Raw genomic sequence first — 27,454 nt, 5'->3', positions numbered from 1 at the left:
CTTAGAACTGCTTTTAATGTGTCCCATAGATTCCGATATGTTGTGTCTGTGTTTTCATTTATCTCTAAGAATTTTTTAATTTCCTCCTTGATGTCTTCTATAACCCATTGATCATTCAGTAACCTATTGTTCATTCTCCAATTGATGTATGCTTTTTCCTTCCTTCTTTTATCGTTGATTTTCAGTTTCATTCCATTATGATCAGATAAGATGCATGGTAATATCTCTACTCCTTTATATTGTCTAAGAGTTGCCCTGTGACATAATATATGATCTATTTTTGAGAAGGATCCATGTGCTGCTGAGAAAAAAGTGTAACTGCTTGATGTTGGGTGGTATACTCTATATATGTCAATTAGGTCTAGGTTATTAATAGTGTTATTGAGTTCTATAGTTTCCTTATTCAACTTTTGTTTGGAAGATCTGTCCAGTGGCGAGAGAGGTGTGTTGAAGTCTCCCATGATTATGGTGTGGTGGTCTATTAGACTCTTGAACTTGAGAAGAGTTTGTTTGACGAACATAGCTGCACCATTGTTTGGGGCATAAATATTTATGATTGTTATGTCTTGTTGGTGTATGGTTCCCTTAAGCAGTATGTAGTGTCCCTCTTTATCTCTTTTGATTAACTTTGGCTTGAAATCTATTTTATTTGATATGAGTATGGACACGCCTGCTTGTTTCCGAAGTCCATATGAGTGATATGATTTTTCCCAACCTTTCACCTTCAGCCTATGTATGTCTTTTCCTATCAAATGCGTCTCCTGTAGGCAGCATATTGTTGGGTCTTGTTTTGTGATCCATTCTACTAGCCTGTGTCTCTTAATTGGTGAGTTTAAGCCATTAACATTTAGGGTTATTATTGAGATATGGGTTGTTCTTCCAGCCATATTTGTTTATTTCTGTTACTAAACATTGTTTGTTTTCCTCTTTGATTGTTTCCCCCCCCCCTTTACTGTCCTACCTCCCACTGTTGGTTTTCATTGTTATTTTCCATTTCCTCTTCCTGTAATACTTTGGCTAGGATGTTTTGAAGAGATGGTTTTCTAGCTGCGAATTCTTTAAACTTTTGTTTATCGTGGAAGGTTTTAATTTCATTCTCCATCCTGAAGCTTAATTTCGCTGGATACACAATTCTTGGTTGGAACCCATTATCTTTCAGTGTTTGAAATATGTTATTCCAGGATCTTCTAGCTTTCAGAGTCTGTGTTGAAAGATCAGCTGTTATCCTGATTGGCTTGCCCCTAAATGTAATCTGCTTCCTTTCTCTTGTAGCTTTTAAAATTCTCTCCTTATTCTGTATGTTGGGCATCTTCATTATAATGTGTCTAGGTGTGGATCTCTTATGATTTTGCACATTCGGCGTCCTGTAGGCTTCTAGGATTTGGGATTCTGTCTCATTCTTCAAGTCTGGGAAGTTTTCTTGTATTATTTCATGGAATAGACTGCTCATTCCTTTGGTTTGGAGCTCTGTACCTTCCTGTATCCCAATGACTCTTAAGTTTGGTCTCTTAATGTTATCCCATATTTCTTGGATGTTCTGCTCATGGTTTCTTAACAGTCTTGCTGAGCTGTCTATGTTCTTTTCCAGTTGAAATACTTTGTCTTCATTGTCTGATGTTCTATCTTCTAAGTGTTCTACTCTGTTGGTAGTATTCTCCATTGAGTTTTTAAGTTGGTTTATTGCTTCCTGCATTTCTAGGATTTCTGATTGCTTGTTTTTTATAACCTCTATCTCCCTGTATAGTTGATCCTTTGCTTCCTGGATTTGTTTGCGTAATTCGTTGTCGAAGTGATCTTTCATTGTCTGATTTTGCTGTTTAATGTCTTCCTTGATACTCCAGATCATCTGAAGCATGTATATCCTGAATTCTTTATCTGACATTCCATCTGCTGCAGCTGTTACCTCTTCTAAAGTTGCGTTGACCTGCATTGCTTGTGGTCCTTTCTTTCCTTGTCTTTTCATACTGCTTGCGTATCTTTCCTGCAGGTGCGGGCGGCGGCTCTGCTCTCTCCTTATTCCAATTGGGGTGTCGTGGCTACCACGCCGGTAGGTCACTGGGCCTGTTCTGGGAGCTGGTGGCGGCTCTGTTCTGCCCCTACTCCAATTGGGGTGACGTGTCTGTCGTACCAGCAGGCCACTGGGCCTGTCCTGCTGGTCGGTCGCAGATCTGCCCACCTTTCGGGCACGAGTGGAGGCTCTGCTTTGCCCCTACTCCAACTGGGGTGTCGTGACTACCCCGCCTGCAGGATGCTGGGTCTGTTCCTGGCAAGGGAGGCGACTCTGCTCTGTCACTACTCCAATTAGGGTGGTATTTGTACCCCGCCGGCAGGCTCCTGGGCCTGATCCGCAGGTCTGTTGTAGGTCTGCCTACCTTGAAGGCGCGGGCGGCGGATCTGCCCTGCCCCTCCTACCACGCCTGCGGACCCCTGGGCCTGATCTGCAGGTTGATCACTGGTCTGCTCACCCTGCGGGCACGGGTGGCGGTTCCGCTCCACCCCCACTCCAATTGGGGTCACGTGACCACCACACCGGCAGGGCCTGATCCGGGCGTGGGATAAGGATCTGCTCTGCCCCTACTCGAGTTGGGGTGACGTGTGTACCACACTGGCAGGCCACTGGGCCTGACCCGCCAGGCTGTCACAGGTCTGTTTACCTTGCAAGCGCGAAGGGCGGCTCTGCCCTGCCCCTCCTACCACGCCCATGTACTACTGGGTCGTGGGTCTGCCCACCTGGCGGGTGTGGGTGGCGGCTCCGCTCCGCCCCCTCTCCAATTGGGGTCACGCGGTCACCACGCTGGCGAGCCGCTGGGCCTGCTCCGGGGGCTGGCGGCGGCCCGGCTCCTTCCCTCTGGCTCGAGGACAAATTGAGGAGACTCGGGTGACTGAGCCTCACCCCCCTTACCAGGAGACCAACTGCTTATGTCACCGCTGGTATTGATGAAGATCTCTCCTCCACCGCTTTCTGCTGACATCAGATCTCTGCCATGTTGGTATCCTATGCGAATGGCAGCATTTCGTTCCCCTTGCCAGGCAACCCAAGCAATGGGTGAGTCCTGACCTGCCCTCAGCAGGACCCGGACCGAGACACAGTTTCCGCGGGCTCCCAGCCCCGGTCCAGGGAAGTTCCGGGAGCCGGAACTCGGCCGCTCCGTGCTCGGTGTAAGCTCCTATAAGTGTAGGCTCCAAGAAGCAGCCCCCGCGGGCTCAGTTCCGGGAGCCGGAATTCGGCCGCCTAGTGTTTGGTGTATGCTCTGATAGTAGCAGGGTCCAAGAAGCAGCCTCCGCGGGCTCCGCAGCCCTGAGCCAGGGCGGTTCCGGGACGGTTCCGGGAGCCGGAACTCGGCCGCTCTGTGCTCGGTGTAAGCTCCTACAAGTGTAAGCTCCAAGAAGCAGTCCCCGCGGGCTCAGTTCCGGGAGCCGGAACTCGGCCTCTTGGTGTTTCGTGTTTGCTCTGATATTAGCAGGGTCCAAGAAGCAGCCTCCGCAGGCTCCGCAGCCCGGAGCCAGGGCGGTTCCGGGACGGTTCCGGGAGCCGGAACTCGGCCACTCTGTGCTCGGTGTAAGCTCCTACAAGTGTAAGCTCCAAGAAGCAGTCCCCGCGGGCTCAGTTCCGGGAGCCGGAACTCGGCCTCTTGGTGTTTCGTGTTTGCTCTGATATTAGCAGGGTCCAAGAAGCAGCCTCCGCAGGCTCCGCAGCCCGGAGCCAGGGCGGTTCCGGGACGGCTCCGGGAGCCGGGACTCGGCCGCCCCGCGCTCCGTGTTCACTCCGATAAGATCAGATTTTAAGAAGCCCCCAGGCGCTGAACCCTAGCAATCTGTCTGCAAGCCGCAGGCGAATTGCAGCCTGAAATTACCTGTTCTATGGCTGAATGAGCTGCGGTCAGTCAAAAACAGGTGTGGTGACGTCAGTTTACCAACATGGTGGCTGCTGGCCTCCTCTGTGGTCTGACCGGTGTGGAGAACCGAGATGGACCGCTTCCTTCCCCGTCTCGAACCCAGAATTCAGCCCTGAGTGCGGTGCTTGCGCGTCTGGCAGAAACTGCAGCGCTGTAACCCTGCGTCTCTATCCCAGCGCGCCTTGCAGACTCCAGCCGCGGGGCGATTCGCTGAATAAGCAGTTTTACCCTCCGTGCGACAAACCTCTCGCGTTTGAGTCCCCGTAGCCGATCCTCATGTGATGGAAATCCTTCCTCCAGGTTCCGGCGCACCCCACTATTGCTGGAAATTCCCAACAAGATATCCTTCAGCCGTCCTGACTTGTCACACTCCCACACAGTGAAGCAGCACACGGGGGTAATGCACTCCCCTCGCCGCCATCTTCAAAACTCCATCCTAGTCTTACATTCTTGAATGAGTCACAGCTGAGATGTTTTGGAATGAAGGGGCAAGAGTCTTATTACATCCCGGACGTTGTGCCTAGGCACTCCCTAGATTAAATTATTGCCTAATTTGATCTGTCATACTTGCTCAGAATTCACCAGTGACTTTTGATTATTGCTCTGAGGATAAAAACCAAAGTTCGGAGTGGCTTTCACAGCCTCCATTCACTGTCTCCAGTGTTTTTTACCTCCTTAATTCCTGTTCATCTATAAACTGTCACTTTACCTTGCTGGGAAAGCCTTCATGATCCCATCTTTCCCACAACAATCAGGGTTTCAAAATCTTAGCATGTGATCATACTGTGATTATGTGATTTCCCTTCTGCCCTCCGGAGAAGATGATAGATTTTTGTCTGTCCTGTGCCTACATAATAATGCCTGGCATTTAGTTGGATACTCAACAAACAACTAACAATAACAACAACAAAATTTTGGTTGCAGGAATAAATCATTGAGAAAACTAACAGGAATATATCACTGTTTTGTCTTCAGATGAAGAAATTGAAGTTCAGAGGTTAAATCACTTGTCCAAGGTTGCATAAACAATAAGGGCAAGGCCTAGAACCCAGGGATGTCTGCCAACAAACCCTCCTTCTTTCACTCACAGACACAGAGCACATGGAGACTTTTCATGTCTGTATCAAAAATGACGTGATCCTGCCTATCTGCTGGTTGGTTGACAGAATGAACAGTGTGGTGATTAAGAACACAGGCTCTGTAACCGGACAGCCTGGACTCCTGTACCTTTTTCACTATCTGCTGGCTTTGGTGCCTTGCACACACTGCTCAATTTATGAAAAATGGGATAATATTATCCGATTTAGAATTGATATGAGGACCAAAATATATGAATCTACATAAAACATTACTATCAAGCAAATAGAAACTGCTCGAAAATTGTTAGCTATTATGTATTATTAGTCTGTATTTATTCCTTTTTTTTTTTTTTTTTTTTTTGGTGGTGCTGGGTATCAAAACAAGGGCCTTGCACATGCTAGGCAAGCACTCTACCACTGAGCCATACCTCAAGCCCTGTGTTCCTTACAGTTTCCTTACTATAACCCAAAATTACATCCAGAGACCCTATACCAATTTTTAACATTTTGTTTTACTTTTTAAAAATTTTCTTTTTGCCTGAAGCCAACTGCCCTTAAGTTGTATTTTATCTGTGTTCGATTTAAAATCGGTAATTTCTGTGTCTCAGCAGAAGTTGTCTACCTCTAACAGCAATGTCAAGTACTATTAATACCCTTTGCTGTGAATTTCTAGGCTTTAGGGTTCACACTTTTCTTCACACGTCTGCTCAGTTAGCAAAAACTGCTATCGTGTAGTAAAAGATGCACTATTAATTGTGCTGTTCTCTTCCCACAAATTGAACACCTTTTCCCCCCAAACTAAGCAATATATAATTGAGCCATTTGATTAACTGACTTGATTGTTGGGAAGTGATTTGTTACTCTTATTTCCCCCATTCTTCAATAGATGAGAGCAGGTATGACTTGTAGGAAATTTAAAAAGGAAGAAAGGCAAGAAAATAATTACTTCAGATCTATAACAGTTGCATGCCAAAATTCTAACATTTTAAACATGTTCCCTCATCATGGAATTTTTTGTAAAAACCCTTCATTCCTTTCCTAGTTATTCATTGTTGAAATTCTTAATAGCTAGTTTCTTATGGTTAGGATGTAATCGTGTGTGTGTGTGTGTGTGTGTGTGATTTAACTGTTTACCTTGCTCTTAAAAGAAAATAGCATCTCATTTGTGTTTACATGACAAGAGAAATATCTACAGTGCAGTTTCCGCCCTGTGCCAGGCATTACTACATGTTTAGTTGATGTTGCTAATCTTTGTAAGAGAAATAATATGCCCATCCCGGAGAGGAGGAAATAGAGACTTTACAAGACTGAAAACTTCCCTAGGGAAGTTGGCATGCCTTAGCTCTGGAGGTGGAGGTGTTAATGAGATCTGGTGTACAGGGATAACTAGAAACAAGCCTGGCAAAGTAAGTTGGGTTATAAATGGAAGACCTCAAGAGTCAGGCTGAGGAATGGATAATTAGTTTTTCAGGTCCTGTGGAAGTAATGAAGTTTTTTGAACTGGGAGCATGAAACAGCAACCGTGCTCTGTTGACAGGGCAGTGATTCTAAAGTGTGGTCTCCAGACCCAGCAGCATCAGAAACACCTGGAAACTGAATAGTAATGTGTATTTACGTGGCTTCTCCCACCTGTTCAATCCTAGACACTCCGCTTGTTGGTGGTTTAAGAAGCACTCCTGGTGATTCGGTTTGAGAATTCTAGCAGTGCTGAGTAAAGATTGGAAAGGCAAGGAGGAGCAGTGGGAGGCCGAGCCAGAAGCCAAGGGAGAGGTTATTAGGGCATAAGTAAGTTCGGGTGACTTCACTGGGAATGAAACAGAGGGAAATAATAAGATTTTTCAAGGAAGATGTAATAGGACTTGATGACTAAATGGTGGTAGGAGTATAAGATATGAAGCCAATATTCTGTGTCTGCATGTCCACACTGTGGGAGAGCTGCAGATAAACACAGAAGCCTCTTGGGGTGGGAACTTGTTCATACTCCTCAGGAATTGAGACCTTACTGTGCCTTAATTCATAGCTTTTAAGTTTTACCCACACCCACCAATTTATTACGCTTGACTAGATAACTTTCCCTATCAGAATGAAAAAGTACCAGCTGCTCAACATTGACTGTAGACTGAGCTCTTAGGAATTGCTAAGAACTTTTCTCTGCCTGGTTTATATTCGTTATCCTATTGTATTTCATTAGCTATGAATATCAGTAAATTGCCCTCCTTTACTATCCAGTCTAAGCTACACTCTACTATAGTTAATGTTTCGAAACTCTGAACTGAGGAGCTAAGAGTCTAGACTCTGCAGTTAGACAGCTTGAAACCCAGCACCATCATTTACCAGGTATGTAGTCTTAAGCCAGTGACTTAATCTTCAGCCTTAATTTTACCCAGCTCTTTTACAATGGGATTATTATCACAGTGTGGATGTATAATAGAGAGTGGACCTCTTAGGGCCATTGTGAGAACTAAATGAGAAAATGTCCCACATGAAATGCTTAGGGAATGTTCATTGTGGTTTATGGTGATGACAATGTCACACTCTTCCCCAAAACGTCATTGGCTCATCTTGTTCAAGAGAATGAACTCTGTATTCCAGCACGTTAACCACTGAGCCACATTCCCCAATCCCTTTTTATATTTTATTTAGAGACAGGGTCTTACTGAGTTGCTTAGGGCCTCACTAAATTGCTGAGGCTGCCTGTGAACTCGCAGTCCTCCTGCTTCAGCCTACAGAGTCGCTGGGATTACAGTATGCACCAACATGCCTAGCTTATCTGATGGTCCTTTGCGTAACCCAGTGCTTCAACTAATCTGCCCATGGTGCCTCTAATGTACCAAGTTTGTTACAACAGCGAGGCCTTTTTCCTATGGCTTTGTTAGTATTTTGTCACTGTAACAAAAATACCTGAGAGTATTAACTTATAAAAAGAAAAGGTTCATTTTGGCTCACAGGTTTTGAGGCTACAGTTCATGATCTACTGGCTCCATTGTTTTGGGCCTGTGACAAGACAGCACTTTATTGCAGGAATGTGTGGCTGAGAAGAATCACTCACCTCAGGGCCAGGAAGCAAAAGAGAACAAGAGGCAGAGACTGGATCCTATCATCGGTTGTGGGGACATACTCCCAGTGACCTAAGGGCCTCCCATTAGGTCCTCTCCCAAGGTTCCATCCCATCCCAATAACACCACCCTGGGGACCAAAGCTTTAGACATGGACCTTTGGGGGACATTTCACATTCATATTAGAGCAGATGCTCCCCCACATCATGTCTGGGCCCTCCAGGGCTCAGCCAGTCAGTGTTTGTAGTTGACCCCCAAAACCCCTGATTTATTAAGATTAATCCCAAACTCCCTCGCTTGATGGCCTTCACTGCTCAGTGGACCCTACAGAGCTACTGGCATTAGCTCATGATGATTCTGCCAAAGTGGGGCCCACTTCTCTTCAGTACTTCTGAGGTTGTGCTTCGTCCATCCTGTTGTGCACAAAGCCTGGCCCCAGACCAGGACGTGCTCTCTTAACAGTAGTGACACACACCTTGATAACAGCTTTGATCTTTTCCAGACTCATTTAAATATGTGTTCGTGTTTTCTTCCTCTCTCCAATGATATTGATAGTGTTCCCTACAGGAGTAACATTTAATCTATGACATACTAATTATTTTCTTTCTTCTTAGGATGAACTTGACCTCACAGACAAACACAGGGAAGCCATGTTTGCACTTCCAGCTGAGAAAAAGTGGCAAATATACTGTAGCAAGAAAAAGGTAAGGTATTCATTGTGATTCTCATTTTTGATTCCCTTCGCTCTCCCATTTGCCCACCTGAACTCAGCCCTTTGTAATGTGAATGTGTGGTTAACGTGTCATGTTGTGGCCTTGGTGCCATATGTGGCCACGTGCCAACTCCTTGGATGTTGTTTTTGTCAACACTGTATTGTGCTCCCTGACACCTGTAACCATTGTGCTCCCTGACACCATAATTGTGTTTGACTGCTACCCCAAATAACACTGGCTTATAGGAGAAACAAGCGTCCCCCTGCTCTTTCCACAATAGTTTGTTCAGGTAGATCAGGGTGAGCTTCGTGGGTCCACAGCCCTCTGTGACCACCTTCTAGCAACTTTACATTTCACCATCTCTAAGGTGCAGCTTGACGTGGCTCCCCAGTCATTTCACATCCAAACCAAGAGTACAGAAAAGAGACAGAGAGGGCATAAATTCCCCCATGCCCTCTTTTAGAAACATGTTTTAGGAGTTATATACCTTCTATCCCCTTACATATCTGTATCTCACTGCAAACAAACAAAGTCTTTATTCTGGGCAGTCACTTCCCACTTAAAAGCTGGGCTTCTGTTACCCCAGGCGATGGGAGAATGGAGCTGGGAGCAGTGAAAATACTCTTATTCCCTAGGACTCAGAGAACTAGGCATCACTCCACACACTGCATCTCTTGAAATAAAGTTCCTCTGCCATCTCCTCAACCCTGTGGCAGATTCTTAGACTGTCCCCATGTCCATTTTTTTGGACTGATTCGAAGGTTCATGGCCTCGTTTTACCACTTTTTTCTTTCTTCCAACACAGTCTTGAACCAAGATGGGTAAGTGGGAAGGGCAGAACTAGCACCTAAAAGAAATGCTGTCTCCAACAGGCAGGGAGCACTCAGATCATTCAGTCTTGACCTAGAAAAGAGCATCAAAGGATAACAGTCCAATATCTTTTTGAGACAACAGAGTGAGCCAGGGAAACTGTCTCTTAGATAACTAGCATGCAGTTAGGGACCTCCAGTTGCCCACATGGCTGTCTCCCAGCACCTTTGCCCCCTTTGCTGCCTTGTGTCACGTGTGTGCCACCGTCCCAGGGGCGGCTCCCAGGACTCAGTAAGGGCTTTCTCTAGCACTGAACTTGCGCACTTGTTCCTCCACCCGACTCCAGGCCACAGGTTGTAAGGCACCTTGTCTTTCTCATCTGTAACTTCAGCATCTGGGCCTTTGAAATGAATTCACAAAAACTGGCTCACTGAATTGTGTTGTGTAAATAAAAATACTGAATACTGTTAATAAAAAAATGAAAGCATGTTTCATTTCCTCTCTGAGCAGTGTAATTGGTCAAACTATGCATCACATTTGGTTCTGATGATCTTTGCCAGGAAATATGTCCAGCTGTAGCTTCTCAGTATGATTGCTGAGCTGCTGTCACATCAGCCCAAATCAAAGTCTTCAGGGTCCTGATCCAGTAGTAACCTGTAAGACATCTTTGTCAATCAGTGCATCATTGTCCTCTCCTTTTCTTCTCTCTTTAGACTTATAGCCAACTGGAAAACTTCCCTTTTGTTGAATGGATTGTCATGCGTAACATATAGATAAAGATTATATGATGTACATTTTATATGCATATATGCAAAATACACATATATGATATATACCACAAATATTATATATGTATAATATATATTATGTTGTGCATATATTATATATACATCATACATATATAATATATATGTGATATATGTGTACATATGTATGATAAGTATATATATATGTATGTGTGTGTGTATATATATATTGCACATATATTATACAGGGAAGGAAGGAGGTTTGTTTGTTTTCGAGCCAGGGGTCCCCTAAGTTATCTAGGCGGGCCTTGAAATTTCGAATCGTCCTGCCTCAGCTTCCTGAGTAGCTAGATTTCAGACATGCACTACCATGTCCCTCTTGATAAGGAATTGTAAAATGAAAATAAAATGTGTTCAGCTCTCACACTGAGAGTATTGTGTGGTCTTTGGGAGCAAGCGTTCTTTTCACTCTGCCACCTTAAAGGCCTGTCACTAGGACTGAGAAAGAAAATCCTTCTGTGCCTCTGTACACAGAGGGCATTGTCTGTTTGGTTTCTCTAGTGCAGATTCTTTTCCACAGGATGAGCAAACAATACAAGTAGCAACTGAGAATATGCACTGGCTAAAAGGAAAGGGCAAGAAAATGGGAGCAGCTTACTGAGGTGAAAGTTTTCTTCTTTCCCAGATTTTATGACACCCTTGACAGCAATTGAAAGTTAATCATGGAAACTGCTGCCCCTTACATTAGTGAAGGCAAGCCCTGGAGGATAGTAATGACCTCGGGCTCACAGCTGCTGCTCGTTTTTCAATTTTCAGGTCTATCAGAGCCCCTTGCAAGCTTCATCTCAAGTGTGCATGATGGGGTTGGCTGTTTGCAGGAGGATGGAGATGGATGTGGACTCTGGCCTCAGAATCCTGTTTCTGATGCCTGCATCTGTACCTGTTTGGCTCGCACAGATCTTGGGGGATGCCCTTGTGCTAGCTTCACTCCAGCACCTTAGGTTCCTGGTGTGGCTTGGTAAGGGCATGGCTGAGTGGGAAACCATTATAACTCCTCAGGAAATCCCATGGTCTTATAGATCTGTCTCACTTTAAAATGAATGATAGCATGGCTTGACTAAAGATTCTCATGGTTAGAACTCCTCATGCTATTTAAACAATACTAAGCCTGTGGTCCAAAACTGAACTATTAGACACTGTGATAAATAAATACATCATGAATACAAGGACACAAATATTTCACTAGGAACAGTATATGATGTTTGCCTCTTCAGATAATAGGTGTCCAGAGAGATAGATTGTCCATTCTCAGAAGGAAGCACCATTGTGTCCATCTTCGATAGTAAGAAGAGATTCTTTTCCTTGGAACATCTCTTGTATAGCTTTTTCAGGTCAGGCCTATTACCAGCAGGCCATACTTCATTCATTTTTTCAGGCTGAGGGAAGCTACACTCATGGCTTCTTTAGATTTTCTGTCTTTTGTGATTAGAACCCAGGGCATTCCAGACATTCTCCCACAGAGTGAAGCCATAGAGCAGGGATCACTGAAGCCAACATACGGGCCACAGGAGCTGGTGGAAAGCAGGCTCTCTGTGTGAGTGAACAGAAGTCCTGGAAGCAGACAAGACTGAGACCTGAGCACAGGGCCAGCCTTCTGTCAGCCGACGGCCTCTTTTCCATCAAACGGTGACTGGAGTCCCAGGAGTGGCTCTCTGCTTATCAACTCTGTGTTCGTTTATGAAACTTCTCTGGTTGGAAACTAATTTCCAGAGCCAAAATGAAAGCAGCAAAAGTATTTCTGGAGCTAAAATGATTGGAAAGAAATTAATTGGAATTTTGCCTAATTGAGTAATCTGGGGGAGAGTCAAAGATGGATGTTGTGGCCTTCTTGAAAGTCCAAACAAATCTCCAACAGTTACTGGACTGGTCTGTCGGTCCTGGTTTGTCATAGACAGCAATCCATTGTCAAATTTTTAAACTCTCATGAAAGGTCCCAAAAGGTCCTGTTAGTGGGATGGGGCGTGTTTTCAAATAGGAAATGTTTGTGGTTCTTATCTTTAAAGGTAATTCCCTTTTTAGTTCCAATCACAACATACTCTTTTGTTTAAATGAGGTTTTTCCCAGTCTGAAGCCAGAAACTGCATCTGTTAACAATCTTTTGGATTTTAAACTGAAGCTTTTTAAACAATGAGCCATCTGACCACGAAAGGCATCTGGCTATGCTTTATTTGCTTATTGTTAACATGATTTTTAAATCCTGGGAAAAGTAAGGAGTAGGTCTTCAGAGAGGTGAAAATAAACTGGTGTACACACTGTATTGTGCTGACAGCACTCTTATCGGCACAAGAAGGAATCTTCTTTCATTGCTGTTCTTCTCAGGATCAAGTGTACTAGTTGTGTCATTTAACCAGTCCCTAAAAGTATCCAGAAAATGCTTTTTACCCCTTCTCAGGCCTCAGAGTTTGCAAGGAAATAAATTGGAATTCAGACACCTAGCTTAACCACATCAGATTCTTGAGGCCAAGATCACGACTGGGAAGCGTTGCCTAATTTTCCTCCACTATTTCTGGCTCTAAAGCCAAGGCTTAAGTAAACAGTATTAGCTTCTTTATACTACATTTCTGTGTTTGGAGGACCACTTTGGTGAAGGTGAATTTCCACTCTCTTGCTGAGTATATGTTTGATTCTAGCTTAATTAAACCATTCAAGATTCTTGCCTATCCTGGCTGCCATTGAGCCGTGGGTTTTCTGCAAACTGCTGAAATAGTGCTAGGTACATTCTGAAAACATTTAGGGAAAATGGCTTTGGTTGTGTATCCTAAAGGGAAAACACTCCTCCCCATAGAAACAAGTTCTCCTTTCACAACAGGCACAAAAGCATGAAAGTTGTCATGAGTGCGGGCAAGCAGGATGCAGTTCTTTCAGTTCCTCAGGAGTTCCTCAGGGGCACCTACTTAGAGTACAGGGAGCAAGTTTGTTTTTTTGTTTTTTTTTTATCAAAACATGATTTAAAGGAATATATGCATAAGTAGTGGAATTAAAGACAAAAGGAATCATCATTTTTCTACATGACAATCAAATCAGCTGAAAAACAAGGAGGTGAAATGAGATATTAGTCCTCTGGTTGTTCCTAGTCCCTATTGAGAAGCTGCCATGGGTGGACTAGGAAAAGAAGCAATGGCTTTGCCCTTTTTTTTGGGGGGGGGGGCGGGTAGGTAGAGCTGAAGATCAGACCCAGGGCCCTGTGCAGCTAAGCAAGCACTGTGCCACTGAGCTATACCCCCAGCCCTATTTCTAGACTTCTCTAGAAGCCCTATTTCTAGACTTCTATTTCTTGTGTTCTGCCATGAAGTTTCAACCTATTAATGGATTCCAATTGGCATTTGAGAGATAAAGGCTTAAAGAAAGCTACAGAAGCAGTCATGATTAGAAATGAAATTTGCCTCTGGGCTCAATGGTTCATGCCTATAAACCCAGTGACTCAGGCTGATATGGGAGAATCACAGGTTCAAAGCCAGTCTCAGCAAATTGGCAAGGCCCAAAGCAACTTAGTGAGACCGTGTTTCAAACTAAAATTGGAAAGTCCCTTGGATCCAATCCTTGGTACCAAAAAAAAAAAAAAAAAAAAAAGAAGAAGAAGAAGAAGGAGAAGGAGAAGCAGAAAGAAATGAAATGAAATTTGCCTGTCCTTCCTCCTTGGCCTCTCTAAAAGATGCATGGGGGAGACATAGTGGCCGCCGACCATGACCATCTCTAGACTCTGTAGGCTCTGAAACTTCCTATCTCATCTATATATTCACTGGCATCAGAAGATGAGGCTTTGCTATATAGTCCTTGATTGGAACAGTAAGAAATTACAAGCTTTGGACGTTTGGCGCTTCACTCAGTGAAGTTGCACAGTTGGTGAAGGGCAGGTTGATGTGTGATTTATTAGTCCTGTACTGAGTCTCTTCTCTAGCAAAGTTCTTGGCTGGATTTCTGAGGATGATTAAAGAAGTCAAACTTCATGGTTCTGGTAGGAGAAGCAGATAAAACCAGATGATTGACTTGTCATAAGCTCCACAATGGGGGAAGCAGACAGGCTTCAGGGCACAGAGGCTAGAGCACCAACCTCTGGGGGATGTGGCTGGGGCCACCATTTTGACCACCTGTTGGTTACACCTGGGGGAGAGTTGATGTTGTCATGCTTTCATTCCATCATCTAGAAACTGGCTTCTTCTCAACATTTGAGCTAAGTTCACATGGACTGTATGTACCCTTCCCCTCCTGGTTTGCACTTTGTTCTCTGTCCCTTTTGCCATTGCTTCACCAGTCACATTTAGACTGTTGACCTTTTCTGGTTGTTGCTAAACACAATTTAGGAAATCTGTAAGAGGCTGACCTCTTGAAACATAAAAGCACTGTGAAGAAAGACGAAAATAACGGAGATTTGTTCAGCCTGCACAGGAAAAAGTCAGGAAGAAACTTGAACCCAGGGCAATGTTCTCCTGGTATACCCCAGAGAGGCTTCATCTGCCAAAATGGTACCAATTCCACTTGGTAAAGAGGAACTGCCCCAAGCCCTTCCTATGAAAACTATTCTGCCAACCTGTCCCTTCCCACAAGGGCCCACTGGTCCACTGGTCTTCCTCCATGATTCAGGGGCTGGAGGGCTGGTTCCTGTCCCCACACTGCACTGTTGGTTCTGACTCACTGATGCCTATGCCTCGCTGCTGGGTTAGTATTTCAAACATTGATTGAAGTATGAGATACTGATTGATACCTACAGATGGTGACCAAAACCATTTGGTAATGTCTATGCAAGATCTTCAAACATTCCCATTCTAGGAAGTGATCAGAGATACAGACAAAATTATGTGTGTGGATTTTCTTTGTAATGTTTTCTCTAAAAGAAAATGATTGTAAATAACTTAAAGGAAGATGGTTATATGATGATACACACCAACAACAGTGTCTTATAGCCAGTGAAAAGTCATGTTTCCAAAGGAACTTTAATAACATGGGAAACTGTTCAGCTTGTAATGTCAAGGTTTTAAAAAAAAAGATTAGTATGTATGTATGTAGGTAATTAGTATGGTCACAAGAGATTTGCTCTTAAGTATTGATAGAGACTAGCTAAATGGTCTCTGCAAGGCTGCCTTTGCATCTAGTTCTGGAGCTCAAGTTCACAGAGCAGACAGTTGGGAAGGGAAGGTTGGATGTGAAAGGTCTGCCTGTCCTGTTGCCTTTGACTTTGATGAGGGTGTCCTGCAGCACCTAGGGCCCTTAGTCACAGAGTTCAACACACACTCTGACCCAGAAGAAACGGAGGGAGGACTCAGGGAAAGGTGAACAGTTGCACATCTGCCCATTCATCTACTTAAGGGGGAAACCCTTAAGCAGACTATTGGGCAAGAGGGGAAGAGACCCAGGGGAGCAGATAAACCAAGAACTTCAAAAGGGGTTGCGCTACTGCCATCCCCAGCTCTCACAGGGGAGTCTCTCCTAGGGTTCACCCTACCAGAAACCTACAAGAAAGGATGCAGTTCAGACAACTTGAACACTATCACACCATCACATATTTCTAGGAACATTAGGAGGAAAGCAAATGTTATTTAAAATGGAACCCTGTGTGTTGTCCAAACCCCTGCATCGTTTCCTTTGTCTAGCTCAGGGATGCTTCCTTCCCTCCACCTCATTTCTTTATTTTTCCCTGCAAAGTTCAAAACAAAGATGATCAAACACACACAACTTACAGTGTGTATGGAAAATTTATTTACTAAAAGAAAAAAAATAGGAAAGCAAAATTAAGTTTGACTACAGAGTCCCAATAAAGGACTAGGGGACTCTAAAATTTAAGAAAATCATCAGCGTAATTCAGACAAATGCAAACCTTAAAACTCAGCAATCACAATATTTATCTCAGACAAACATGAATTAAAATTGAAAAATACACGTGAGCCTTTAAAAATGATTAGAGGAGCAAACTACAGTGCAGTTAAAATTGTATTGATGGAATAGTACATAGATAGATAAGAGAGAGAGAGAGAGACATGTAGCATTTGAAGCTCATAATGCTACTGATAGAAATATAATACAGAGTTATAAATCCACCAACCAACTCGGTCCTTTGTGTATCAGAGTCATTACGAATTAATAAAAAAGGAAAAAATATAATCACTATAATTGTAATCATTATAATTTTATTAGCATATTGATTTTATTTATAAAACAACTGTGAGATACATTTCTACATTTTTCAAAAACTCTTTCCAATAAGTTTATGTTCACACATAAAATAAAAACAAAAATAAGAGAACAAAAACCCATAGATGAAGCCATAAGCTATGCAGAGTTTTGCATTACCAATTATGTGACTGTGAAAACATGATGATCTTGACCTGGTAAGATTCCTCCCGCTTTCTGCTTGAAGCTTATGTACCCTCTGAAGGTCTGGTTCTTATTGCCCTTGAACTCCTAAGTGGTATACTCTCAGAGATAGTGACCCATTTTATTGTTTTTAATGGAAGACAATGTTGTCAAAATGAAAATCACATTTTAGATTTGAAGTATGAAATACTGTTCATTCAAGGATTCTCTGCCCCTGATGGCCCTTAACCAAAATTATGGTTTCAATAAAGATTGATTCTTGAGTTCTTGCCTCCTCTTCCTGTATTCCCTCTGTTTAATCAAACCAATTCTGTTTTTTCTTTTCCTTCCATCCTTACTAATTCTGTGACTCCGGCTGGCCCTACTCCCATCCCTTGCTTGTAGAAGATCCCAGTTTGCAATTTCGTTAAGTGTTGCTTCTTAATGGGAGAATGAAGATGTGGTCAGTGAATACGCCCTTAGGTGGAACCAAAATATAGTTCATTTTTCCTTCTTAGAGAAGTGAATAAGTCTAAAATGTTGTTTCTAACTTTTGGAGAGTTCTGTTGGAGTACTACATTCTGGTTCTGTAGAGTCCTCTGTTAGAATGGATTATCTCCCAAAGTCTTTCAGTCCAGAGAACTGCACGCAAGTTTCCTAAATTTTGTTTGCCCCTCATAGTTGTTCTAACTGTGGTATAATGTCTGTGCAATACTATTTTGCACAGACTTTATGCTACAGTTATATATTACAAACAAAAGCCAAGTATTAGTTATGGGAAATACTTTTCATATTTAAAGACCATCCCAAAGTCAACTCGAGCCACAGGATACTATTTACTGGTTATACAATCTCTCTGATTTCTCTTTCCTCCTCAATAAAGTAAGTTGTTGTTAAAATTGAGTGAGATAATAGATTTATAGTTGTTAGAGAGCTCGGAGCCTTGTGATGTTAGCTGTTGTCACAGTCGAAGATAGTATTGGCAGCCGTGTTCCTCCCGGTAGCGTGGACCAACTTCCTCTTGTCCACCCATATGCCATCCTGGGGGTCATCACATCCATATTCAGAAGTGATGATGTCTGATTTTCTCAGAAAAGTCGTGAGAACTTCAAAAGCATCTTTCCCTTAATTAACTATAGGACATTTCAGAGGCAGAGAAGGTAATTTAGGAGAATATATTTTAGTTAAGGAAGGATATCAAGAAAGTCCTTACAGTTAGCACCAGAAATTGGTCAAATGAAGATCTGTTTGTAGCAAAAGATCTACAGCAATGGTGAGCAATCTGCAGTCCCTTAGCTTCTGGGTGGGGCCCTGGACCTGATTTCAGGAGCACCTTTAATTATGTTTGGGAATACGGAGGCCCAGAGAAAGTCAAACCTCACTTCTTCTCAACCATGTGCCATAGTGCCTTAGTGCTCATTGACCTGGTCTAGTCCATGGAAACACACACTGATCAGGTTTGCCTGACAAACCATTTTTGGCACCCTCTAAAGTCAAGTTTGGAAAGTGGGTTCATGTGTGGGTTGAGCTGCCTTTTAAGTCAAATTAAAATTTTTAAAAAACCAACCAAACAAGAAACAACAACAACAAAAAAGAAAAACACTGTCTGCTGCCTAGAAAAGTGAAATGGTTGATGAATATCTTTAGTTTTGAAATAAGAGTATTTTTAAATGAAAACATTATCACTGCTGTCATTTGCACTAGGGGAAAAAATCCCTTTATAGAACACAACCCCAAGAGGTTTCATGCAGAGGGCCAGTGAGTGATTTACTAGGTTCAAGTACCCTGTACCACCACAAAATGTGTCCAGAGTTTCAGCATTATAATTCAATAGTACAGTCTAGTTGTATTCTATCTTCAGGTAAGCTAATAAAACACAACTTCAATTTTGGGGGGAAGAGTAAAAGAATGTTTCAGCACAGTTATAGATACTGTTATTGTTAGAGTCTTAAACCTAATCAACAGAGCAGATGTTCTGGATTTCAATAAATTGGAAGTCTCTAAAATTTCTGAAAAAGAAAACTAATAAACCTCTAATAACTTTCCCCTCCAGCCATGGAAAACACTATTATTTCCTTGTTGATTATTTAATTTTTCTTGTGAAAGTTTTAAACATACAAAAAATGAACTATAATAACACTCATATTTAATAAAAAGCTAAAATTTTGCTGTATTCACCTAAGATTTCATTTAAAAAAGAAAGAAAAAAAGAAATCTTTAAAAATATAGTTGAACCCCAAAGGTGACCTCTGTATTCTGAAATGGTATTTTTTTCCTTGCTCACATATTTATAACCTTTCTCTCTCTCTCTATTACACACACACACACACACACACACACATACATATATATTCATAAACTATATGTAGTATTCCTTCATTTTAAGTGCTATATAGTGTTAACATTTTATGAACATGGCAAGGTTTGTTTTTATCTACATTAGTGCTTATTTTACGTTTTTCACTATTTGAATTCTTATGTGTATGTTCAAGAATTTCTCTAGAATAGACATGTAGCCATGTGGTTACTGAGTGGTTTGATATGAACAGTTTCACCTTTAACTGCTTTCCAAAGTGATTGTAGTAATTTATCCCTGCTGTGAACTAGTTGCCAACCCTCTGTGGGGTTGGTACTGTCTAAAGGAAAGAAATGAGTATCCTGTGGCTCTCATCAGTCACTTTACATTGAATGTTCCTGGTACAAGATGCTGTCATTAAAACTCTTCAGGTTTCCTCTGTATGTCTCAGAAAGCAAATTGAAATTAAAAATTACTAGAGTAGAAAATGATCATTAAAAACAACAGCCCAAACCCAAGGTTTAGAAAATGAAAAGCATTCCATTCAAATACCGGTAAAGCTATGCAAAAACACAAAATATTGCAAGTTTATAAAAAATAGACAATTCACTTAGAATTATGTTTATTTGGTTTGACTACAAAGGAAACTGCTCTCTGTGTGGTTCCGTCTTCCCTCTAGATCTCTTTGCACCCTCAGTTCCAGATCCAGGCAAATTGTGTTTCCCTCTTTAGCAAGTTCTTGACTGATATATGCCGTCACCAAACACAGGAAGTTCCTCAGAGTCATTTGCCACTTCCCTGGTTGGTGACTGAAGTGCAGGTGCAGCCTCAGCCTGTCTGCACAAACATTTTGAAATTCTCTCCTCCACCTGTACTCCTTGATTCTGAAATTGAGGAGTGTAACTTGCCATCTGCCGTTACCTACACACTGAGCTCCTTACGTACAAGTTCCTGAATTTGGAGGCTATTGATTTTTCAGGCTGCAAATACTTCATTTTGGCTTTTGAAGCATTGTAAAGACAGTGAATGTGCTTCTGCTTCGTGGATACCATATTTCTCTTGTGCTTCCTAACACATTTCTTCAGTAACAACCCTTTCTTTGGGCTTTTGCTTTCTCTGTAATTAGGGAACACCAGGCTGAAAGAGGGAAGTAAGCAATATATAGCTGAGAAAAAGTAAGACATATTAGTTGGATGACTCAGTTATGTGGTGCCATGGGGAGCTTGGAACTTGTATGTCCCGTGGAGCTCTCTTGAATAGGAGCTAGAGAAGCAACTCCCACAGCTTTCACCAGGTGCTTGTCACTCATGCCTATATTGGTGCTGCAATGTGAGAAGAACGCTCTTGCTGCGCCTCCATTCATTGGAAGAGTCTTGGAGCTCTGGATTTGAATGGAAGCTCTGGGAATGCAATGGTTCTCAGGGGCTGCAGAGCATCTATCTTTGGGCCCCTCAAATCATTAATTCTTAAGCAGGTTCCTTTTGACAGCTCTGGATTGCATGTCAGCTGCAGAGGTTGGAGTCAGTAACTGTCTTGGAGCCCTCCATCTTTGTCATGGAGCACTTAGCAACAGGAATATTGTAAAACCAAGATAAGAAATGTGTGGGCCTTTTAAGCCCCTTGCCCGTGTATGTTGAAGCACATAGGCACAGTTCCCTTTCATTTCCCAAATTCTTCCACAGGTGGGGAATTTTATTAGGCGTGATAACAGACTGCTGCAGTGTCCTATAGAACCCAAAGTGAGTTTGGTTAAAAATTTTGAGAAAGTGGTCTTGGTAACAGCTTATCTTTGATATAAAGGGATATCAGTGTATCTCGTATCTGAGAATATACAGTAGCTGTTCATTCTGGTTAGCACCCCAGTGAACCCTCAAGACACACAGCATATAAGACACACTGGACTAGTGCACATTCTTTGTTACATTATTCCTTTAGCATCCTGACTTCCTTCTGTTGTTAGCTGAATGGGCTACAAATAACCTTAAGTATGGCTGGAAAGAAAGAAAGAAAGAGAGAGAGAGAGAGAGAGAGAGAGAGAGAGAGAGAGAGAGAGAAAGAAAGAAAGAAAGAAAGAAAGAGATTTATCTTGATTTCTAACTCTGAATAATTGGGAATGGAATGGGAGCCTTTGAGAATGATTTAGTAGTGATGAATGGTCTCAATATGAAGTAACATGGTAATTGATTAGCAATGCCTACCATGACACATGACAGGAGAATGTGGCATATATAGCAAATATTTGCCATCCTTGTCCCCTGGCTCTTCTTGTCCCCAGATTATAGTCAGATTTAAGTAGAATATTCCATACTTTTCCCTTAGGTCTCTCCATTGTTCTCAGCAGACTCTCCAAGTGCTGTGGCTCCTACTTTAATAGACAGATTGCACCCAGCCTTCCTGACTTTATTAACTCCAGGAAATAGGTTTATGAAAGACATCAATGAAAGGAAAAGCCCCCCTTTGGAAGAACGATGAAAGAACAAAAACACACTTTTCCTGAGTCTTTCCTATGTATATTTATTGTGTTCTTTTCACTAATAGCTCCAATAATATCATGCCTGATCCTATTGATTCCATTATATTTTTGGTACAATTCAGGCTTTCTCCTCTTTGAAAAGTAGGAAGAAGCTTTTCACTTCCAGTGAAAGTTAGACTCTGCCACTAATACTTCTAATTTGTGATTCTCAAAATTCCTTACACTGTAGGAACCTGGTAATTTGTGGCACTAGGAATGGGTTACAGTAGAAAGTCTACTGAAGAATACCACCCTTAAATTATAGTGCCTTAAATTCTGTTATTCTTCATTGCAGTGCAGAGCAACTTTTGACTTGAACAGATTTCAGATGGTATTATTTTGTTTGTCTCTTCTATTTCTAAGAAGGATTCAGTGGTGATGAATTATCTCAATATGAAGTAGCACGGTAATTGATTAGCAATGTCTGTCACGACACATGATGGGCAAAACTTCCACATAATTAGATGCTTCTTGATAAAGCCGTACCTTCCAACTGATGGCTTTCTTTTTAATTTATTTTGCCAAAAAGGCTGTTCCTAATTCAGTAGTACATTGTACAGTCAATGATAGCTTAAAATTAGAGTCTTCACTCTCCTTGAGGACAATTAACCCTGTATTAGCATTTTTTGTCATTATCCTGAGAATGCTTCCCTGAAAGCAATATGCTGTTAGGTGCTTAGAGTTTCCCCATTCTCTTCTTAATTACTATTTTCCAAAGGGTCCTCTCTCATTATAGCTGGCATTAAGCATTATATTGCAAATCATAAACACACTTTGATTGTTTTCCCAAGAGCAGGTTACAGAACATCAAAACCTGCTTTACGACATTCTGAAAGGCTGGTCTAGTAGCAGCAAATCTGGTAGCAAGATGTGAGGCAGCAAAGGCCATTGACACCACTGATTGGATTTCCACAGTGCATAAGAGCTTAGTGATGTGTGTCCAAACATGTTAACTTACAAACCAACTGGACCAAATGGAGCCTGGGTCTGTAGCACCCCATGGTGGCATGTGGGTCAAAGATTTGACTCTTAACAGGCTCCATGGAGTCATTTATTTCATGTTATTGCACACACTCATGTCGTAGGCAAAGTGCCTGCCCGCAGGGGAATGTGGGGTGGTATCACCTCTGAAAATAATATTTGGAGAATGTTTCTTTTTCTTTGTCATGAAAATGAGGGGGACTTGTCATCTAAAATTGGTTTCAGATGTTGGAGTTGTAACCGATTGAAAGTTTTAGGCTTCAGTCATATTCCAGACTTTGCCAAAGAAATGACTTGTTAAAATAAATAAAGTCAATGTCTCATGGTTTGGGAAACTGACTGTGAAGGCTTAGCTCTTAGTTCTAGGCGAGGTTTGTGGCTGCCTTCTTAGACACAGCAGCACATGAGATGCATTTACTTCTCTGAATTCTGTAGCAAATGACTTTTAAGCCTGCAAATCTGTGATGTCAGTTGGGACTTGTTCAGGAAAGGAGAGGGTGGTGGGACAGAGTTCCTGAACTGTTTCAGAAATGTTGTCCTACTCCTGTTCTTTATTGTTGCTGCTTCTCCCCTCAGGATGACTTGATATCTTTAGAGTGCTGCTCTTCTTGCTTTCCTGATGTGCCATGATTTGGGGGAAAACAAAAATGATAGCTGGCTAAGAAGGAGCACAAGCCTGGTTTTTCATGTGCTGTCTCATATCAGACCATTCAGAAATCATGACTTTTATCAGTGTAAGTAAAGATTGTGACACCTAGACAATACCAGGGTAACATTTTGTGTTGGCAAGGAACTGTTTCAAAGCTTTTTATCCCAATGGAATTCAGGTATGATTGCACTTAGTCTTTATTTCGAAGTTAGAAGATACATTTATAAACACTGGGGTTTAATAAAAGTACAAGAGGGCTAATTAAACTTGACCATTTATAACATGATGATAACAAAGAGTGAAATGTATCAATAGGTAGAGTTGTTGCTAACAATACTTGCAAAGGCTTAGAATTTGTCAAAATAAGTTAGTGATCTTCTAGGAACATCTCAGCTCTGAAGTTTGAAAGCATGAGATGTAGGGCCTGCTAAGTCTTCATGGATCACTCACAAGGAAAGAAGAGAATTTAGTTATTTTATTCCTGTATTACAACATCTTGAATAGCGCTCAGCCCATTATAGAACTCAATAAATATTTACTGGATAAGTAAAGTGATGAGAAGAATGAACACAAATGACTTTTATAGATTCTATTCAGCACTGTGGATTATGAGCATGATAAGAAGGGATTCTGTTCCTGTTCTACATTTAAGAAGTCTGGCACTCAGCAGTATTGTATTAATATTGCTGCAAAATTACACTGTCTTCCTAAGTATTTAGACTTTAAAACACTGCCATGTCCTTGGGATTCAGTAGACTATATATCACTCTAATGTGACATTCACTCCAGACCAGAGTGTTAGAGAGCAGTAGACAGGTGTGGTCTTCTTTCAAGCCAGAGGGTCTAAACTCACTGAGCTCATAGTTGTATTTATGACTAGCACAAGAATATTTATAGTACCTCAAATATGTGACAAAAAACTTCCCAGGGGAGGATAGAGGGCCACGTGCTCCCTTTTAGAGGAGGTGGAATAGGATGGTCAGGAGTTCGGTGGTCTCAAGTTAGAGATTCTGATGCAGATAGAAATGGGTTATACACCCTAAACAAGGCAAGATGAACAGAGCAAGTTGAGGTGAAGTGGTCAGAATGGAGGAGATATTCTTGGGCAAGAGCTTTGGGCAAGTCTGAGCATTTAGGAAATTTAAGTTTCAGGAGCCTGGAGCAGAATATTAGTCATGCAGCATGGCTTCTTCATTATACCTTTGTAGAGTCTGTCTTCTTCACCAGGAAACACTAGTCATGCATCCTTTATTTGATAAACTGCAGCTATATTGAAATGGGTGGGAGTGAAAATGTACTTCATATCCTGTCTGTAGCACTCTTTAGAGTTATCTCTGCCTTTTATCATCTTGAGCTATTTTGCAAATCTAAATAACTTAACATTTTTTTAATCCAAAATTGATAGCATTTTAAATTATTATTACCAATTGAAATGCAAATTGTGTCTGATGCAATTTATTATTACTCCTGACTTATTTTGCATCTGTATGTCCACTCTTTGAATTTTCTTTTGAACTGATTATACCATCTTACTAGTTCCCTCTTTCATTAATGAATTCAGTAAAAGCTTTGACATGAGTTCATGCCATACTTTTACCTTTAAAAAATTCTTTGTCAACATAGAATGTTAAATAAGTAATATAGACGAACTAATGTATTATAAGTTATTTAAGGTTGCTAAGCCCTCCGAATATTTTATTTTGTAGTATATGATAGGCTAGCATATACTACAAAATAAAATATGTGACATTTTTTATGGGCTCTATTAGGCTTTCTACTTGCATAGACCAGAGAAGGGGAGGGAGCAGAGTTCTGGGAGTCAGAAGAGGTGTCAGACTTGACTTGCTAAATGGAAGAAATTCCTAGATTTGTGAAGGGGTGGATATACAATAGAGAAGCAGAGACAGCAAAAGTTTAATCTGGAGGTAAGAAAAATGATACTCTAAAGAGGCTTAAACTTCCCACGAAGTTTCTTGGCAAATAGCAATCATAGGTTCTGTTCATCTGTATTCAATTCTGTTAACTTAAGATTTTTGTTTTAGAGATAAAGCATCCTTAATCTTATAAAAAGAAAATCAGTTTTACTACTTCGTTTATGGCCAACTTTGTTAAAATAGGGATTCTTAATAAAATAAGAACTGTACATGTTTAGCTCTACTTTATATGACATGTGTCTTTTATTCTAAGTCCTAAATGTTATTGTTAGGGAGTTTCAGGAGAGAAAGAGCTTGTTCTGTTTCCTCTTGGAGAGGGATTTTGATCAGCAATCTTCCAGTCTCAGGAGAAACAGCCTGGAGTGGTGTATCATCAGTATAAATATCTGAGAAGAGCCATTTCCTGGGAATTTAGTTGTATTTGTAGTCATTACCTCTGTAAATAGTGGACATGAAAGTCTGATGAATTTATAGAAAATCTGAGATTTATTTATGAATTGGGAAGATAAACTTGTGCTATACAGCCATTGAGAATTGTTGGCACAGTAAAGAGGAGATTTGGGGACAAATTGTTTGAATATTTTGTTTGAATTGTTTGAATATTTGCTGGGAGGTTCCTCATAGGAGAGATTAGACTTCTCCATGCAGTTCCCAAAGGCAAAACTAAGGCCTACAAGTGCTTAAAGTTATAAGGTATCTGTCAATTTAGTATGGGTGAATTTTCTAACAATTCATGAATGTGCTGGTTCATGATTGTGGATTTCTGGAATGCTTCTCGGTAGTAAATGGTCTGATGGTGATTATATAAGGGACCCCTGTGTGGGGAAACTTAGATTATGATGTCTCTAGTGCCAAAGATCAGCTATATAATTCTGCATTGCCTTAAAAATATAGATATAACATTAGGAAAAACTGGGAAAAGAGACTTATTCTTTCTTCCATGATTCCAAATGGTAGATGTGAAAGTCATGGTTTTTGCAAGTCATCCTTGAGTCTTGCTGAAAAAAATGACTGACATTCTGAGGCTTAGGAGGAGATGCTAGATTTCCTGGCAGATGAAGAAGCCGCTGTTTTGTAATCATTTCTTGTGTGGATCCAACCGGATTTTGGCAACAGACATATTTGATGTATAATTGTAGCAGTGGCCAAAAAAATATAACCAGGATTGGCAGTTCCAGTGACCACATGAATATCATGAAATTTGACAGTGCAGGAATTATTTTCTGAAACCCACTACCTGCCTTTGATCAGCTTCAGAGATAGGATATAGTTTAGCCCACTGCTAGAGGCTAAAGGAAGGTGTTGAAAGGAGGGAGAGAAGCAACCCAGGTTTGTGAGCCTCTTAGTCCTTCTCAATGAAAGAAGAAAAAGAAAGGTTTTTGTTTGTTTGTTTGTTTTCCAAGGTGGGTATAAATATCAGAATTTAAATGACCTCATGATGGGATGCTATTTTTAAAAGTAGGATTAGACAATATTCAGGGAGCAGTGAGCTTGGCAAGAAGGTGGACTTTGTAGGCGTGTAGGTCACTTCTACTCTAGATAAGGTTGAGATCACTGTGCAAATTGAGTAGTATTTTATGAGCTGATCATAATTTGTAGCAGCTGGGCTTGCTAGAGGTATAGAAGCTTCCAAGACAGGGGAAAGCATGAAAAATAGCCGTGACCACGTTAGGATTTTGATGTACGCCAGTCCTCTTAAGAGCCAACCTTAAGCCAGAACAGAGTCAACAAACTACTGCCAGTCACCTGCTCTTATAAATAAAGTTTTATTATAACATGAAAATGCCCATTCATTTAAGTGTCTGTGGCTGCTCTCATACTACAAAAGAGCAGAGTTGAATCGTTGTGACAGACTGTTGTGATCTGCAAAGCCTGAAATATCACCTGGCTGGCCCATTACAGAACGAGTCTGCTTACCCCTGTTCTGTTAGATTGGTCCATGCTTCATCAGGCTGTGTTTTGAGAAGATGCTGACTAGTCTATTTTTAAGCTAGAGGGGAAAGTTGGCAGAAGTTCTTAGCAAGGACTACTACTTTTCTATATCCATCCTATCTTCTCTTCCTTCCTGTTTCTTGGACCAGGTTTCACATTTGCTCCTGCTCCCTATCATTCACTTGAGTCTTCCTAGGTGCCATGCATCAGAGAGACATACCTAGAAGAATAAACTGTTTTGTCCTGTCTGCCCTTTTCCATCTAGTGTTCTATAAAAATTCTAGGTGCAGAATGGATTTATTTACTGTCTGTTGTATTCATTAGTGTTTGGAGCTAGACCCATGAAATCCAGACTAATAATAACAATTTAATGCGACAAGATAATTATTTTGTTCATTAACAAGAGGATTTCTTGATCATATATGATCACAAAGTGTATATGAGTTTTCTGATAGCATTTTCTTTGTGCATAGAACAGGCTTTTATCAGTTGTTAGTTGCCT

The 27,454-nt window shown here is 41.5% G+C and overlaps 1 protein-coding gene across 4 annotated transcripts in view; it reads left to right on the top strand.

The window, feature by feature from the left end:
- Daam1 (dishevelled associated activator of morphogenesis 1) overlaps positions 1–27,454 on the top strand; it is a 176,669-nt gene that overhangs the window by 86,507 nt on the left and 62,708 nt on the right. For all 4 annotated transcript variants that reach the window (XM_046461283.2, XM_058584620.1, XM_058584621.1 and 1 more), the window contains exon 3: positions 8,646–8,735. In XM_046461283.2, coding sequence (XP_046317239.1) covers positions 8,646–8,735 — 90 coding nt within the window. The remainder of the gene's footprint in view (positions 1–8,645; positions 8,736–27,454) is intronic.

The sequence above is a fragment of the Marmota monax genome, unplaced genomic scaffold (assembly GCF_021218885.2).
Source record: "Marmota monax isolate L192 unplaced genomic scaffold, Marmota_monax_Labrador192_F-V1.1 WCK01_AAM20220418_F8-fsc00001, whole genome shotgun sequence".
NCBI classification, from domain to species: Eukaryota; Metazoa; Chordata; class Mammalia; order Rodentia; family Sciuridae; genus Marmota; species Marmota monax.
The sequence above is the reverse complement of the archived record's forward strand: the minus strand, read 5'-3'. Positions and strand labels throughout refer to the sequence as shown.